This window comes from Notothenia coriiceps, unplaced genomic scaffold, assembly GCF_000735185.1.
Source record: "Notothenia coriiceps isolate Sejong01 unplaced genomic scaffold, NC01 NC01_scaffold00000492, whole genome shotgun sequence".
In the NCBI taxonomy this organism is placed as follows: domain Eukaryota; kingdom Metazoa; phylum Chordata; class Actinopteri; order Perciformes; family Nototheniidae; genus Notothenia; species Notothenia coriiceps.
In genome coordinates this window covers 49,683-67,966 of record NW_011333193.1, presented here as the reverse complement: position 1 = coordinate 67,966, position 18,284 = coordinate 49,683, and the positions used below count along the sequence as shown (strand labels likewise).

The window sequence follows — 18,284 nt, the reverse complement described above, 5'->3', positions numbered from 1 at the left end:
TCATTTGACACAATGCTGGGACAGTGTTATGAAAACAGAACTACTCTTAGATTGAGGTAGTTCACACACACACACACACACACACACACACACACACACACACACACACACACACACACACACACACACACACACAGTGTATTTCATTTGACACAATGCTGGGACAGTGTTATGAAAACAGAACTACTCTTAGATTGAGGTAGTTCACACACACACACACACACACACACACACACACACACACACACACACACACACACACACACACACGTGTATGCATCTGTTGCCACTTCAGACCCCCCTTCTTCTCAAATCTTAAGTAAGCCGGATGGAAAGGAAGAATTAACCCGTATGCAGAGGGAGGTGAATTAGAAGTCAGACTTTTCACACCTTCCCTGCTTATCGCTCAGACACACACACATGAAACGCAGGCATTCTCCAAGTCAGCTCAAGCGTCATATCCAGCAGACGATGAAGAAATATGTGTGTGTGTATTCGGGGGGACTTATCATGCAACACCACCTTATCGGCTTTTGTCTCTTCATCATCTGTCTGTTTTTGACTGCGAGGGGACTTCAACATATCAGCATGATCGGCTCTGGCTAATTCCTGCTTTATGACAGAAATCAGGCACTCTACTGTGACTCCGATTCTGTCTAGACGAGTAAAATTAAAGAATAGAAGTGTGTAGTGTGGCACTGGGGTTATACAAGTCTAAAAAAAAGAGCTTCAGAGACGACAATATCCTTGTGATCAACGGCAAGGGCAGGAAAAATACCATTGCCGTCATTACAAGTCGAACTTGTTTGAGCTAAACTTAGGAACGAGCCGCCTAGGTTGAAAAGTTCATTGTCATGTCAGCTGATTAGCTCAGAGCCGAGCCGAGCTGAATGAAAGGCTTTAACATTTCCAAACAGTTTACTAGTGATTGAGAAGGAAAGAAAACACATCTCCTCTCCTTTGTATTCCCCTCCTTCCCTCCTCTCTGCACGCTTTTGTCGAGGATCCGACAGTCGAGTGTGGAGGCGAGCGTCGGTGTTTCACATCAAAGACAGGCAGGCACACGGAGGAACACGCCTGGAGTAAAAGGCCCGCAAAAAAATAACAAACAACGCCTTTTTTTCCGAGAGCCGAGGCCTGATGATTAGAGAAAAAGAGAGAAGGGGAAGAGGAGGCTTTTGCGACGACATAAGCGGCCATTTTGTTTTTACTTCTTTGAGGAGGATGTGTAACAGTGAAAGAACCGGAGGGTGTCAGTCAGCAGGCCAGGAAATGTCACTGTGGTGGGGTTACCATGCTGGCACGACATAGCTTATCGCTAATTGCTGATTAGCTCTTGCGTGCATACAGATAGCTGCTCAGATGGAGTGTGGCTGCTTCAGTTAAAGGACCTTTAAAGGTACAAGTAAAGAAGGATTTTCATTTATGTGTCAGTAACAAAAGTATTTATGTGTGACATTTTAACGTTTGTTTACTACTCTTCCCCTCGATCTTAACTTGTATGCAGTTCTAAACGCTAAATATATGTATGTGCAGCATGCAAATGTGAATGTGGACGTGAAAAACAAACCTAACCTTGAGAAAATGCAGGGGTGTCAAACTCAAATACACAGTGGGCCAACATTAAAAAATGGGTTCTAGTCGAGGGCCGGACTGGTTCAATGTTTATTGCAGAACTTATTGAAATGAACTTATTGCACATATTAAACCTGGAACTAACAAAGCTTAAATGATTGCCTATAAAAAACAACATTAAACATTAAATAATCAGTTGCATTCATTTCTTATGGCTCTATCTGCAGCTTCTCCAGAGTCATTTCTTATGGCTCTATCTGAGTCCTTTCTGAGTCATCTCTTATGATTACATTTTTCCACGGACCAACAACAGCTTCAACAAAACTATTTCCCTCAAAGAACAAACCAAACATGCCCTGTTGTCGTGAGAGAGAAAGTGCAGAAGGAAACATCCATTAAACTCAGTGTGCTGCTCTGTGATGCTAGTTCAGATACTTGGCATCTCATCTTGGGTGCAAGGTCATCAATATTTGGGCTCAGGCTCTGAGCTGAGGAGACCCTCAGGATGGAGTGAAGGTGTGCGTGCAATATACCGGAGGGCCAGATCTAATAGGAATTAGAAATTATCCTGTGGGCTGAAATTAAATCCACCAAGGGCCTGATTTGGCCCCCGGGCCTTGAGTTTGACACGTGTGGTTGAAACACACAACAAAGACGTCTAAATTGATGTTAACTCACTTTACATGTAATGTGATAAAAAAACTGTATATTTAATATTTATTTATTTGGACTCAGAACTGTTCTGTCGGTTTGCACAATAGTTTTCTGAAGTCATAAACACAGCATAGGACACTATTTAAATCAGACTTGAAAAATGTAACTTACATTTCAGGGCTTCCATAAAATAAGCACCGATATCTTAATTCTATAGCAAGGAATAAGCTCATCAGCAGCAGAAACACACTCCTGCATGCGTTCCTTTCCGTGTGTGAAATGAAGGGAGGAAATATGAGCATGCCAAGACAAAAGTTGCTTTCAAATTTAGACACATTTGGCATAAAATCCAGAAGTGAAAATGTATGTAAAATATGGGTTTCACTCAAAATGGTTCAACAGTGTTTGTTCTACATGTGTACAGTTTAGTAATGCGATAAGATGTGGAGAATAACTTAGTTTATTTGGACTTAAACCTCAAAGCCAACAGAAAGTCAGTCATTTCCACAGGAGCTCCAACAAGCCTTGTAGGACAGAGAGTGAATACACATACTATAGATGCTGTAGAGAAACCAATGTGAGTTTGGAACATTGAACAATATAAATCTATTCTAGTAGACCTCAACGATGGAATTATGATCAGTAGAAATGGCCATGACATGGGACCTTTAAATCATAAACACTGGAAAGAAAACAGGATTAGACTTCAGCTGCAAGATCACTTGCATGAAAAGGATTTCATAAAAAAGCACCAAAATATGAGGAAACGGCCAATCAGCAGCACAACAAGTTCTGCTCTCACACGCGCTCGTTTGTTTGTGAAATAAAGGAAGCAAACAAGAGCCAGAAAACAACATCAGGATAATCAGGAGACACACACACGGTCAGTGTGAACAATGACTTTCTGCACAATCAGCAGCTCCACAGATAGGAAGCAGCGAGCAATCAGTAAACAAGAAACACACACACACACACACACACACACACACACACACACACACACACACACACACACACACACACACACAATGTAAGCATGCAGAGTAAGTGGTTGCAAGTAACTAACTATATTAACTACCAAAAACTCAGCTTGAATATCATTTTCTGGTAAAATAAATAAGAAGCAACTGTGAAAAACCTGCAGGAAATTTGGGTTAAAGAGACAGAAAAACGTTATATTGTAGGAGGTGAAATGCAAACAAAATGAACAAATCAAAGATAAATCTAAGTGAGGAAATATATAAGACATTTATGTTGCTATTCTTGCAAGTCTTTTTCACAGTTTTATTGATGAACTGATGATGAAAAAGCACTTAAAGTGGTTAAAAATGATCAAAATGTTGCTGAAATTGAGTGGAAAATGTGCTTTATTTGTTTCTTCAGTAAAAACAGTAATGTCCCTCCTTTAAATCCTGCAATTGTGTTTTTTATTATCATCCACACACCATAAATACATTTTAATATGTACAAGTTATTGAGGCACGGTGAAATGAACCAAACACAAGCAGACAAACTGTATTTCATAACAGATGTATCCACTAAACAATCAGGCTTTATTCACCACAATCATTCAAGTATTATCTCTAACTGAAATTCAGGATATTAAATTAGTAAAACTAAAGTCAACAAATATTTTCAATCTGGAAAAAAAGTGATTATTTCTCAGTTTTTACGGAAATTGATGAAAGTGGGTCAAAGAATCCTTAAGGCACTGCAGCGCCCCCTGCTGGCTGTCACGGGAAGTTATCATTTTAAGGGTCAGTTCACACAAAACCTTGAATAAAATTAATCTTGTGTCTATTTATCAAATTCTAATGATAATAAACTGTTATTTAATGTTGTTCTGGATTGTGTTTGTAGACATTTCATGGAAAGTTTCTCAAAAGTAGGCCAGATGATCCATTAGCAGCTTCTGTTTGCATTAAAAGGAAACTTTAAAAACAGAATATTCAGGCAGTTATATGAGTTGGTTTTATTACTAAGCAGATTTGTGATTGTATGTTTTTTAAACCCTTGAATTGGTTTCATTATTGTATTAAAAAGCAGAATATTTAGATATTAATTGTTGAAAAGGAGACAAATAACATACGAAACTAAAACTGTCTGCATGGCATGAAAGAAAGTATTGATCCTTAAATCTGGCGATGCATTAAAAGACGCAAAGAAAAGTCGGACATTTTTGAGCCGACGGTATAAAGGAAAACTTTAAAACCCAAATAGTTCTTTTTTATTTCTAAGCAGATTTGTGATGTTTAAAGTGAACTGACCCTAAAATCAACAAAGAAAAGTGACGTTTTAGAGCCAAGTCAAAAATAAGTGCTATAATTCTCTCGAAACGTGAAAAGATGTGGGTTAGACGTCAAATCATCTGAATCTCCTCTGAACGTCGGCATTTAATAGCGTTTGGGTACAAACATATAAAACCTGCAGCTCAGCTCACATTCTCCTATCTTTACGTATAAGGTAATGTCTCCAGGTCGACTCATCTGACTCCAGATCTGTGATTGATTGTCAGTTTTCGGTTGCGTATCACTGGTACTCCTTCAAGATTTGTCCGGCTATCACCAGTCTCTGGATCTCACTGGTTCCCTCGTAGATCTCCGTGATGCGAGCGTCTCGATAATGCCTCTCCGCCGGCATGTCCGTCACGTAGCCCATCCCCCCCAGGACCTGGATCGCCTGGAATTAAAGTAAAACACAGACGGGCTATTTAGAGAATCTTTAGGGGGGTGTTCTGTGGTTTTGACCCTCCGTTTGGATTGTCTTTTACCTGATGAGCGCAGAAGGTGGCGGCTTCAGACGCTGCGAGTTTAGCCATGGCTGCTTCCTGCAGGAAATACAAAATGAGGGTAAACACGTGTGCAGAAATGTTAAACATAGGCCTGTCGCGATAAGCAATTAATCGACTTATCGTTCGATAAATAAAAAAGGAACTTGATAACTTTTCTGACTTCGATAAATTGCCGTTTATATGCGTGTTTGTTTACATAAGGATGTGACCGGCATTTTAGCCAGGTGTGCTGTGAGGGGCGGGGCTCACACATAGCAAGGCTCGCTGTGAGGGGCGGGGCTCACACACAGCCAGGTGCGCTGTGAGGGGCGGGGCTCACACACAGCCAGGCACGCTGTGAGGGGCGGGGCTCACACACAGCCAGGTGCGCTGTGAGGGGCAGGGCTCACACAACAGCCAGGTGCGCTGTGAAGGGCAGGGCTCACACATAACCAGTTGCGCCGTGAGCGGCGGGGCTCACACACAGCCAGGCACACTGTGAGGGGCGGGGCTCACACACAGCCAGGTGTGCCGTGAAGGGCAGGGCTCACACATAGCCAGGTGCGCCGTGAGCGGCGGGGCTCACACACAGCCAGGTGCGCCGTGAGGGGCGGGGCTCACACACAGCAAGGCTCGCTGTGAGGGGCGGGGCTCACACACAGCCTGGATCGCTGTGAGGGTCGGAGCTCACACACAGCCTGGATCGCTGTGAGGGTCGGAGCTCACACACAGCAAGGCACGCTGTGAGGGGCAGGGCTCACACACAGCCAGGTGCGCTGTGAGGGGCGGGGCTCAAACACAGCAAGGCTCGCTGTGAGGAGCGGGGCTCACACAGCAAGGCTCGCTGTGAGGGGCGGGGCTCACACACAGCCAGGCACGCTGTGAGGGGCGGGGCTCACACACAGCAAGGCTCGCTGTGAGGGGCGGGGCTCACACACAGCCTGGCTCGCTGTGAGGGGCGGGGCTCACACACAGCCAGGTGCGCTGTGAGGGGCGGGGCTCACACACAGCAAGGTGCGCTGTGAGGGGCGGGGCTCACACACAGCAAGGCTCGCCGTGAGGGGCGGGGCTCACACACAGCCAGGTGCGCTGTGAGGGGCGGGGCTCACACACAGCCAGGTGCGCTGTGAGGGGCGGGGCTCACACACAGCCACGTCAGGACACTCCGCGTGCAGCAGCGTAGCAGCCAAATGAATAACATAGAGACAAGCAGGAGACAACGTGTGACTTACTCGAGGGGAATTTGAAGTTCAATGGAATTGGTTGCTAAACCTAATTCAGCATCTCCGGTGTGGGAATATTTTGCATTCAAGCCAAATCAACGAGGCGAACCTACGGACTTGAATGAGCCGATATGTCGCATTTGTTTTAAAAAGCAGTGTTAGTTTAGGCAGCTATTTTTGATTTAGTCTTTAGAAGAAAATGGTTATTAGTTTTAGTCACATTTGAGTCCTTTTTATCCTTCATAGTTTGAGTCTAGTTTTAGTCGATGAAAAATCATAACATTTTAGTCAATATGTTTTCTCTCTTTAAACCAATTCAGTTACAAACACAGGTATCTGAAATTGGAATCAAGGTGACAGCATCAAGTGTTGAAATTCGTAAAGCAATATTTCACTCTCAACCAGTGCTTGAATTGGAATAAAAAAGGTGCCAGTACTCTAAATCAGCAACAAGTATTTGGCACAAAGTCATAGTATATCCTATAATGCTGGTGGGTTTGTCTCTTTACTGTATATTTTAGAAAGGCTCATTGTACTTAAACAAAATGACTCAGGGTGCATCTGAGATTAGAGGGGGTGCAGTGGTAAAGTGCTATTTTTATAAGTGGGGAGTGGACCTGACACCCTCTAGTCTAGGGGGGGTCCGGGGGCATGCTCCCCCGGGAACTTTTTTTTTTAAATATTGAAGTTAGATGCATCAATTCTGGTGCACTTTGAGAGCAAAATGAAGAGATATATAGATACCTCTCAACATCCATAATGAAACAACTGTAAACAGATTTACTTTTTCTTTATGGATATAAAAGAAAGTAAAGCTTGACTCCTACTGGCTGGTTAAATGACTCCTCGTCCCTGAGGCCACTACCAGTTTTTTGTGCCATTTTGCTGGATTTATTTGTCAATAGCGTTGCTGCACAAAGTGATAGCCCTCTAGTTTAAATCTACTACCCCAAAAGAAACATATGGAGATGGGTTACTATTGAAAAAAAAATGGAAATCTATTTGGGAACAGTGGGGCTGGGCCTCAAATCCTATAGGGGGGTCCGGGGGCATGCTCCCCCGGTAAGATTTTTTTTTAAATGTTGGACTTAAATGCATCAATCTGGTGCATTTTGAGGGGGAAATAAAGAGACTACACCCATATGAAACAAAAATGTATACATTTAAATAATCATAAAATCATAAGTACATGGCCATAACCAATAACATACAATATCCAATATGAAAAAACATTGAAACTTGTTTATTTATTTGTTTTTGGTTCATTTATAGTTGTGAGTGTGTCTGGGCTCCTGAATCGGCCTCTCCTGTCTCCCTCCTCTCCCCCCTGCTCCTCTTTGAGGCAACAGCAAAGACTAGTTTTAGCTCTCAACAAGTTTATCTTACCTTTTTTCACCTAGTTAACATTTTGTTTGTATTATTCATGCATATTTTACTAATCACTACCCCCTCAAATGGAAATATGTGTTTACATAAATGGTGACCGAACCGTTTGAGACCCACTGAGATAACTTAAACTAAGTTAACTATCTAAAGACTCAGAGAGTAATTTACCTCACCAGAGCTGTAGTTATCAGCCTCTCAGTCTGACAGCAAAGGACTCTCCCTCCACCTTGTTGTTGAAACAGCTCCTTATATCCGTTAGCGCAGCTAGCAAGCACCAGATGCTAACAACAATACACGTAACCGGTGCGCGCGCTTTCTCGCTCGCTCGCGCCACACATACACCAACACACACCCTCCCGAGCTTGAATGACACACAGAGACCAATCGAGGGCATTAGTATGATCTGTATGAAAGTGGCAATGTCGGCAGGCCACGTCATGTAGACAGCCAGTCACCCTCTGTGAGGCAGAGTCAGACCCACATTTGCGCTGCGTTGCGTTTACAATATATACGTATATTGCCGGCGGCTGAGTACCGGCATTTAGGTGCCGGCACCTCCGGTACTCAGTAAGAAGTGCCGGTACCACATGGGTAAAAATCAGAAGTGCCGGTACTGCGTACCGGTGAGTACCGGCCCAATTCAAGCACTGCTCTCAACACTTTACTTGTGTAATATCTAGGATGGGTATCGTTAAGGTTGTTAACGGTACTACTACTCTTAATGTGTGTGCACGCCGCTGCAGCATGTCTGTTAGGCCCCGCCCCCGCACAGAGAGATCGCTCTTCTGGAGTGAAGAGAGCGCAAATAATGATATTGCAAGTTAGAAACGTAAGATGCATTTTGAGAGACAAGACGGACAATTGGGGGAAAATATCCTGCATTTTGAATGTCCGGTAGTCCACCATTAACACCTTAGTCCCGTCTCGTCTACGAAAACTAAATATACATTTCGTCAGTTTTTATTATCAAGAATCTATTTGTAGCTTGTCGTCGTCTCGTCATGTAAAAAAGGTCGTTGACGTATCATTAAGTCAGTGGTGTAAAATGCGGTGCCGTTTATCGCAATAATTTCCGGGAAAATGTATCGTCCAACAAAATTAATTATTGAGACAGGCCGACGTGTTAAAATCAGAAGGAAGGAGTACCTTGGTGAAGGGTTGCTTTGAGTCTCGAAGCAGAGCAGCTTTCCAGGTGAGCAGGCGAGCGCTTTCCACCGCCACCCCCATGTCAGCCAGCTTAAACTACAGGAAAAACACTCATTACAAAAAACATCACTTTCCGGATCCTTAAAGTCAACGTTTTTAGCAGTTTAAGATCCTGATAAAGTATTTTTTGACCCGTTCATAAGCAACATCAAAGTATTTATCAGTTAGAAAACAAGTCGTAGAGCACCTACGTTTATATTTGAGCTTTTTCCTGCAGTATAGAGAGTTCTAAATGAATGTTTGCACGACAGTCACCTGTATGGCCTGCAGCTTTCCGATTGGAGATCCGAATGCAACGCGTTTGAGAGCGTAATCTACAGCGCAGTCCAGAGACGCCTGAGCGATCCCCAGAGCCTGAGCAGCGATCCCGATCCTCCCGCTGTCCAGAGTTTGCTGCGAGACACAGAACATGTACATCTGACAATGTATAAAAATGCATTTTGAGGTCGATTGAGCTCTTATTTTGAAAAAAATACATTTGACAAAGTGAAAAGAGAATTTTAAAGGATGATTGAGCTCTTATTTTGAAAATAAGTACCATGGTGATCTTGGTTTCCACCACCAAGCTACTTTATTTTAGCTAAGGTGTTTCCATTGGGCATTTTTAGCATGATTGAGCTCTTATTTTGAAAAAAGGCACATCGGACAATGTAAAAAAAAAATCATTTTGAGGTTGATTGAGCTCTTATTTTGAAAAAATAGATTTTGAAGGATGATTCAGCTCTTATTTTGAAAAACGGATGATTCAGCTCTTATTTTGAAAATAAAGTACCATAGCGATCTTGAACCCGGAGCCTCGAGGCCCCAGCATGTTTCCCAAAGGGATCCTGCAGTCCTCCATGATGATGTTGGCCGTGGACGAGGCCTTGATGCCCAGTTTGTCCTCCTTCTTCCCCAGAGAGAGACCGGGGTGAGGCATGGGGATCAGGAAGGCACTGATACCCTGAACACACGGAACAAAGCACACCTTAGAGGAAGTAACAAAGCACCACAAATATGTGAAACAGGTTTCTAGATATCACAATGCTTCCTTTATCTCTTTGTGTAGGATGTGACTTGCCTTGTGTTTGAGCTTCTTGTCGGTGGTGGCGAACACGATGGTGGCCGAGGCGTCCCAGCTGTTGGTGATCCAGGCTTTGGTCCCGTTCAGAACCCAGTCCTCTCCGTCCTGAATGGCCACGGTGGAGGCCGCGCCCGCATCGCTGCCGTTACCTGGAGGGGGGGTCAATATGCATTTAGTTCACGTGAGAACGCACAGATTGCACTTGTTTTAATGCATGTTCTTGTTTCTTAAACTTGATTGTAAAGCCATTTGACCCACCCCCGTGAATAAAAAGTGCTATATAACCAACAGTGTTATTATTGTTATCATCATCATGAATGACCCGTTTACCTGGCTCACTGAGTCCGAAGCAGCCCACCTTCTCTCCGGTGGTGAACGGTGTGATCCACTGCTGCTTCTGCTCCTCTGTGCCGTTCTTTAATATCGGCCCAATGTACAGAGACTAGGAAACACACAGAAATATTATTGTTTATTAGCTATAGGGGAGAACACAGGCCATGTAGCTGCTTAATCAAAATGTTTACAGTTAAAAAACAAGAAAACAAAAATGTTAACCCATTTTAATCTTAAAGGGTCTCCTATTATACTATTTGTAAGCAAATATTATAGGTTTCAAATATATATAAAAACATCTCTATGAAGTGTTTTGCTCAAAATACCAAACAGATCACCCATTCTAGCCTCAAACCCCTACCCTGTTACTAAAGTGCTGATTCTGGGTCTGTAGCTTTAAAAACACAAAACGTGATTAAAATCCATATCCTGTTCCAAACCACATCAAGGATTATCTCTGAAACAGTATGGAGCTCAAAGGCTTTCTCTCTTGCCGGTTATACCACAAGGTGAGTTCCTTTTTATTTCCTGCTTCTTCACACACATGCTCTCCAGTACAGGTTAGCTCTGAGTGTTAGCGATGCTAATGTAAACACCGACCATATTACGTCCAAAACACGTCTCATTGTTTCTGATAGCAACGTTTCTGATAGGGCCGTGGGTGTAAAGCCCGCCCACATTTCCGTCATATCCCATTTTTAGAGATGTGGGTACGGAGGAAAAGAGAGAGGGTTTTATTTTCTGGCTCTTTGTGAGTCTCCCGACACACCGGGGACACATATCTATGTATAAATAAAGTGCACTTTGCATGATAGGAGACCTTTAAAACAGCTGATATAAAAACACACTCACGTTATTGACGGACACCACGACCCCCGTGCTGGCGCAGCCTCGGCTGATCTCCTCCATGGCCAGACTGTAGGCCAGGTAGTCCATCCCCGCCCCCCCGAGTTCCTCCGGCACCTCTATGGCCATCACACCCAGCGCCCCCAAATCCTGGATCTGCAGCAGCGTGCACAGGAAGAACATGTTACATACCTTAAACATGAGATAACCCCCTTACCATATACTTTACTCAGTCATTATTTACATGTTCAGAAACCAGAAGGTCTTACATCTCAAATGAAGTCTCAGGAAATATTTTTGGTTGCATTTTTACTATCAAAATACTTTGATAGTGCAAATGCAGTCGGATTCTCAAAGCAGTTTATTTTCCTAAGTCCTTTTGAATAGTGCAAGTAAATACAAATAAAATAGAATAGCAATAGTTTCACACAGAGGTCAAGGAATAGTGGATAGGAAAAGACGATTGGAGCAGATTTTTGGACAATTCGACCGCAACCTTAGCGGTAGTAGTGCAAGAGTTCAATTGTACCTGTTTTTTAGGGAAAGCATGCTCTTTGTCCAGCTTCCCGGCGATGGGGGTCAGCTCTCGGTCGGCGAAGTCTCTGCAAGTCTGACGGAGCAGCTGGTGAGTCTCCGGCAGCTCAGCCAGAGCCGAGAAACTCCGACAGCCCGAGAGACACAGACCGAGCGCTGAGGGAGAGAAAGAGAGATTCATTAGTTAGAATATCTCAACCAGGGATTAACGATGTGGAGAATAGACGATTGGGATTACTGTGATTATTGTGATATTGCAATTACAATCTGATTCAAGACCGAGCGCTGAGGATGGGACAAGAGGGATTCATGAAGAAAATGCATCACAAAAAACAATACTAAATTATTTTGGATTGTTTACCTTTTTATTAAAGCATGCTTTTGTTTCTGTTGCACTTTACCCCTTTACTGTTGTAACAGTATTGTTTATAAAAGTAATTTTATTTCAGTAAATCATCTGAATACTTCCATATAATTCACATATAATTTCAAATTCCTTTATTCCCCTTATTCTGCATAGACTTCCTTCTGTCTTTGAACGCACCACTGCTAGCTTTACATGAAGTAGGTGAAAGGTTATCCTCATCCTCAGTCACCTTCAAATCTCTCTGACAGTTATAGAAACAACAAACTATCAAGAATATCTGTCAAACAACAACATTTGCCATTCATTAAACTACGTCATTACTTGTTATTAATGCTTTTAAACATAGCTAACCTGTTACCCAAATTAGCCGAAAGCTAACATGTAGCTGCTAACTTCTTCCCTTAAATTAGCCTAAAGCTAACTCTAAGAAACATGTTTAACATATTATAACAACGCGTTTCCTCTGTCAGTAACGAAAGCTAACACACATGTATATTTATATGACAATAAGGTATCATATAAAGTGTTAAATTACATAATAAGACCTTCATGTTTGAACTGGTTACATATCAAGCTAAGCTAACTATGATATTTCTCTATGGTATTTCCCATTTGTTTCCACACGAAGCTAATGTAGCATTGCTAGCATTGTATTACATAGCCTATGCATGTTATTTTGGTTATTTTTATATATATATTTCTCCTCATTTACTCACCCTTTCTTGCTTTAAAGAGAGCAGCCATGCCTCCTTCAGGAACAGATTTGAACCGGGGTGTTATGAGACACAATGCTGCCTGCAGGTGCCGTCGGAATTATTAGTACTAGCAGGTGGAACCAAACGTCAGGTGAGAATTATGAACGAAAGTGTGTACATAATCGTATATATATACAGTATATTGAGGTACGTGGTTTCTCACTATTATGATTACTAATGTATTTTTATCAGAGCAGGTCAATGTAGAGCTAATTTGAATTACATTATATACTGCTGTTGGATATCTGAACCTATGTCAAAGTGTATTTAATCATTGGTTTGTATAATGTTTAAGCTTTAAGTACCTCAAAATTGTGTAGATGTCACAAACAAGGCTTTTAAAGGTGTTTCACAATGCTCTTTTTTTGTTTTTAGAGTCGATTTTCCATCAAAGCGACTGAGTTATGTTTCTCTAGGGCATTGATTTTGGAATTTCCGAGGGCCAGTGAAGGTAACACGTAGCCCACTTTAACATGACGTTACGTTAATTTAGCTCAACCATATGTTTTAGGTTTTCTCTCCTAGATTCAATTCAATGTGTGTCTTTGATTCACCTGAACTTATTAATTAAAATGTTAAAGTCCCAAAGCAACCAGTAAATGTATTAAAAACACTTTTTCTTGGAGTCTCAGTTACTACACCACCTTCTGTTTGTTGTTGGTATAACTAAGAAATAAATGCCAGGAGTATTATTTATTGTAGTAATGGTACTTTCACTTAAGTAATAGTACAACATGTAGGTCAGCAAATACAAATGTAGCAAATAACCAAACGTATGGCTCTTTTAAAAGCAAAAAACTATGATATTATTTGTTGGAATTACTTAAATGTGTGTCTAAATATTTGATTTATTTACTTTTTCTTTGCATTTATTACATTTTGTGTGTGTGTGTGTGTGTGTGTGTGTGTGTGTGTGTGTGTGTGTGCGTGCGTGTGTGTGTTTTACATGTACTTCTGTATTTTAAAGTTACAGGTATGGGTACTTTAACTGGATTTCCATCACTGGTGCAGTAAATCTTTTCGGTTGATTCTGAACAATTACCACACACTTAAGATGAAATAAGGTAACGGCAGAAACACAAACAAACCATTACTCTGAGAACACAATCAGCCCTGAAGCATACACACTGTCACCATCACAACTAACACAATCAAACAAATATTGCCAAATGAGACTTTTTTTTCCCAATGTGCCACTGCCGTCTACCTACCTGTCTGAACCACAACCTGTGTGTGTGTGTGTGTTAGATAATTTAATGACCTGGTACTGTTTTAGTTTTGATTCATGTGGGTAGAATAAACCTTTTAATTTAAATGTGGTCATCCCAAAATGATGCTTCGAAATGTACATGTGTCATTGATAACCTTGCACATTGAAGGTAATATAAAACACTATAATTTTTTTTTTTTTACCCATTAAGATATCTAATAATAGCTGTAATATAATAGCGACCTGTAGGAGATGCACATAAATAAACACACTTCACTTTAAGGGCAAACAAACAACAAACACACAATTAACTCCAACAGATAAATAAAGGAAATCCAGCCAGTGAGCTTTTCAGGTTGTACAACTTGTTTATTTTTTAGCACCATAAAAAGTCAGTGGATGTTGAGTTCTCATCCGGTCTTTCCTTTGGGATGGAGCCATGATGGTGGTGTAGATTTAGGGAAGGGTTGGAGATCTAAAGATGGTGGGTGGGGTCAGTATTTACTTGGTGGCGGTGGTGAAGGTGAAGCAGCCTCTCTGGTGGAACTGCATGTCTCTGATGCGGCGCATGGACTGCATCTGAGGCTGGTAGGCGCTGAAATCGTTGTAGTGTTTGTAGTCTCCGCACTCAAACAGGTACTGGTAGCCCCTGTATCCGGGGTACTGGTAACCCACCCAACTGGGAGGGAAGATGGAGATGGAGGAGGGTTAGTCAAGGGTCAAATGTCAACAGTATCATGCTTAGACTCATTGGTTTGATTATAGGATGTTAAAGTGGTGGTACAGGAATACACTTAAAGGTTCTTTAGGAGGTTCTGAGGGTCCACAAAGCACATTTATTGTGTGCTGAGGAGGTTCCAGGGGTCTTTTAAGAGGTCCTTAGTCATACATAAGTGTTTAGAAGTCCACTCAGAGGTTTGGGTTTCATTAAGGAGATTCTAGGAGACCCTAAGCTGATCTTTTAAAGAGTTCTAAGAAGACCAGTTGGTTGTTTGGTCATTGAGGAGATTGAACAGGTCCCTAAGATGATTTAAGGGGCTGTTGAGGAGGTTCTAGGGGTCTCTAAATCAGTTTTAGTGTGTGCTGAGGAGGTTCCAGTCGTTTTTAAGAGGTCCTTTAGGAGTTTTAACAAACCAAAGGATGTTATTAGTCATATATAAGGGTTTAGAAGTCCATTAAGAGATTGGGGTTTCATTGAGGAGGTTCTAGGGTTAGGGCTAGGTTAGGGTTAGGGTCCCTAAAGCAGTTTTAGTGTCTGCTGAGGAGGTTCCAGGGTTTTTTAAGAGGTCCGTAGTCATACATAAGTGTTTAGAAGTCCATTCAGAGGTTTGGTTTTCCTTGAGGAGGTTCTAGGGGTCCCTAAGATGATTTTAATGGCTGTTGAGGAGGTTCTAGGGGTCTTTGAAGTGATTCTATGGGTCAGTGAGGAGTTTCCAGGGGTCTTTAAAGATAGGACTTTTTCCTTTACTTTAACCAATGCATTTCAAAAACGTAGATTATAAATCCAAATCTCTCTGCCTTGCTGCATGTGAGGATATGTCTTTGTGTAAATAGATCAGATCGTATATGAAAGCAGGTTGTTTCCAACAGATGGGACTACAAATCTGTCTTTTTCTCTCAGTGTTCTCCACTTTTCTTTATAATTGTTCTGAGGACATCTTATTGCACCTTTAGGAGCTTCTGTGTTTCCTCCAGGCGTCTGAATAGGAACTATAATCTATAAAAGCATACGATGTGTACTCACGATCCTCCAGGAACCCTCACGCTGCCCACTCTGTCGCAGAACCCATGCGCCCACAGGGTGGGAACATCGTCCTCCTGGATTTCCATCTTGTTGCCCTTGAAGTCGGAGAGCTCGTAGAGGCAGTTTTGTGCTCCATGCTCGTCCTGCAGGGGGGGGGGGGGTCAGGGGGTCACGTTACAGTACATCATGTATGGGAGATAAGGCTGATCAAAGAGAGGGAATATCATGGCGGAGAGGAAGTTTGAGTCACTATTAAAGCAAGATGTCCCAAAATATCTCACTTCTAGCTTCCTAAATCGTATAGTAAACTGAATGTCTTTGTATTTTCTATTCTACTTTTTCTTATTCTACTATTTAAATATGCGCTGTCGTGTTTATATATATATTTTGTCTCATTAGAGCGTACCATGCGGACGGGCCTGAGGGACATGAGGCAGTCGCTGCGGTAGGAGTTGCTCCAGGTGTCCCAGCGAGGATACTCTCCCTTCTCCAGGATGAACATCTCCCCACGGAAGTTAGTCTGCTCAAATGCAACAAAGCTGGAGGGTGAGGGAGGAGAGGAGAGCACAATTAGAGGGGATAATATTATATATATATAAGAAGACATCTGCAGTAATGTGTGTCCACTTACGGGCCGCACTCCACAATGATACTACGCACTCTATCCATGCCACGGTCACACACGTTCATACACTCATTCTGGACCTCGATCATCTTTCCCTGGAAGTTCTCCTGGTCGAACATCATCATCTGCACACAGGGGACAGCAGGGAACAGTTATACAGAGACATAGAGAAGGGCAGTCAGCGTCTGGCTTATGCTGCATGCAGTCGTTTCAATGAAAGGTAACTAATCCATGCAATATCAAGCAATGGAAAGCTTTAATGGGTCTAAAAGATTTTGGGTCGGATATTATTTGTAAAGAAAACTTTGTCAATCTCCAAATATATGCATTTTTCTATCAGTTTTCTCTACTTTAATTAACGCATTTCAAAAACTCAGCTACATGGCTGCATGTTTTCTTTAACATTTGTGCAACTGGCCCTTTAAATAGATCAGATTGTATATTAAAGCAGGCTGTTTCTTTCAGATGGGACTACAAATATGTCTTTTTCTCTCAGTTTTCTCTACTTTAACCAATGCATTTCAAAATTTCAATCTCCCATAATACTTTTCTCTACGTAACTGGCCCTTTAAATCAATCAGGTTGCGTGTGTTTCCTGCAGATGGGATTAAACATCTGTCTTTTTCTCTCCCAATATATTTTCTCTATAGTTTGTGTTTCTGATATTAACTCAGTTCCTAAAGTGAAGGCAGAGCGGGGACTACTCACTCTGAAGGACCCCACGCCGGGCTCTCCGGTCTTGGTGGCCTTGCTGGTGGCGGCGGGAGGGGCGCCCTTGTCCTTGGCGTCGGTTCCCTGGCTGGAGGCGGACTTGGCGGTCTGAGACATGGTGAGAGTCTGAAACACAAACAGAGGTATATCAAATCAAACTTTATTTGTATAGCCCAGTGTCACAAAAGTCTCAGTGGGCTTTACAGATTAAAGACAACATTGTATATGATGGAGTTACAGCAAAATGAGAAGATAGTATAGTTATGTAGGTTTATACATTTTTTTATATATATTTGTATTTTGTATTCCTGGGGATTGCAGGAAATTGTATTTCGATCTCTCTGTCGACACACAAACGGAAAGATTGACAATAAAGTTGACTTTGACTTTGAAGTGACAGGATGATGAGAAACAAACTATAAAAAAATAAAAAATGAATGTATTAAACGTAAAAGTACCAAATGCAATAAAATCTAAGATAATTACTTATAAAACACTCAAAAAATGTATCGTTAAAAGTAGTTACAAAGGTCAAATAAATAAAAACGTTTCATGACAGGTGAAGTGGAGAAAATAGCCAAATTAAGATTTAAAAAAAAGTAAAATCATCATAATGTAGTTAAAGTGTTAAATGTACCAAATTCTAAAACACCAAATGTATTTAAAATAAATTAGAAAATGTATTTTAATTTCCTCTCAATCTGTTCTCGTATGGCTATAGTTGAATTTATAACGCTCTAAGAATCTACTTTTTTAAACGTTTTTTATACAAAAATCTTAATTTGTGAAGTAAATAAATCTGTTAGATTAATAAAAACAAATGCTATATTTCCATTTTTAAATTCTAGTGGTAAAGTACCTCTAAAATGAATTTGTTATTCTCCACCTCTGTGTTCATGATGGAGGTTTAAAGGGCGTCTGTCGGGGTCTTTCCCCCAGGATGAAGGGTGTTTCCTGGGTGTGTGGGCCCTGTGTCTCTGCTGGATGCTGTACTGTGTTCAGGTGTGTGTGTGAGAGTGTGTGTGAGTGTGTGTGAGTGTGTGTGTGTGTGTGTGTGTGTGTGTGTGTGTGTGTGTGTGTGTGTGTGTGTGTGTGTGTGTGTGTGTGTCCTTACCTGTGTTTAGCTTAGCTTCAGTAGGAGGCAGGCTCGTGCTGGTGCCTCCAAATCTGTCCCCAGCTTTTATACTCTGGCAAGGGCCATATGTGGAGGGTCTCCTCACAATAAAAAGCCCCTCGTCATCACTTCGGGTCATCAAAGAGCCTGGAAACGCCCGATTGCCCC

General features: G+C 41.8%; 2 protein-coding genes across 2 annotated transcripts; both read right to left on the bottom strand.

Annotated features, from left to right (window-relative positions):
* Positions 1-3,637: 3,637 nt before the first annotated feature.
* Positions 3,638-12,752, bottom strand: acads (acyl-CoA dehydrogenase short chain). Its single transcript, XM_010781239.1, has 10 exons — positions 12,674-12,752; positions 11,586-11,746; positions 11,063-11,212; positions 10,208-10,319; positions 9,875-10,026; positions 9,587-9,757; positions 9,070-9,207; positions 8,755-8,850; positions 5,000-5,056; positions 3,638-4,908 (listed from the first exon to the last, which is right to left on the bottom strand). The coding sequence occupies exons 1-10, from the start codon at positions 12,699-12,701 to the stop codon at positions 4,759-4,761; spliced, it is 1,215 nt and encodes a 404-aa protein (XP_010779541.1). The 5' UTR covers positions 12,702-12,752; the 3' UTR covers positions 3,638-4,758.
* Positions 12,753-14,300: 1,548 nt separating this feature from the next.
* crybb1 (crystallin, beta B1) lies at positions 14,301-18,175 on the bottom strand. Its single transcript, XM_010781230.1, has 6 exons — positions 18,117-18,175; positions 17,000-17,128; positions 16,298-16,416; positions 16,073-16,205; positions 15,667-15,809; positions 14,301-14,601 (listed from the first exon to the last, which is right to left on the bottom strand). The coding sequence occupies exons 2-6, from the start codon at positions 17,117-17,119 to the stop codon at positions 14,424-14,426; spliced, it is 693 nt and encodes a 230-aa protein (XP_010779532.1). The 5' UTR covers positions 17,120-17,128; positions 18,117-18,175; the 3' UTR covers positions 14,301-14,423.
* Between the last annotated feature and the right edge of the window lie 109 nt (positions 18,176-18,284).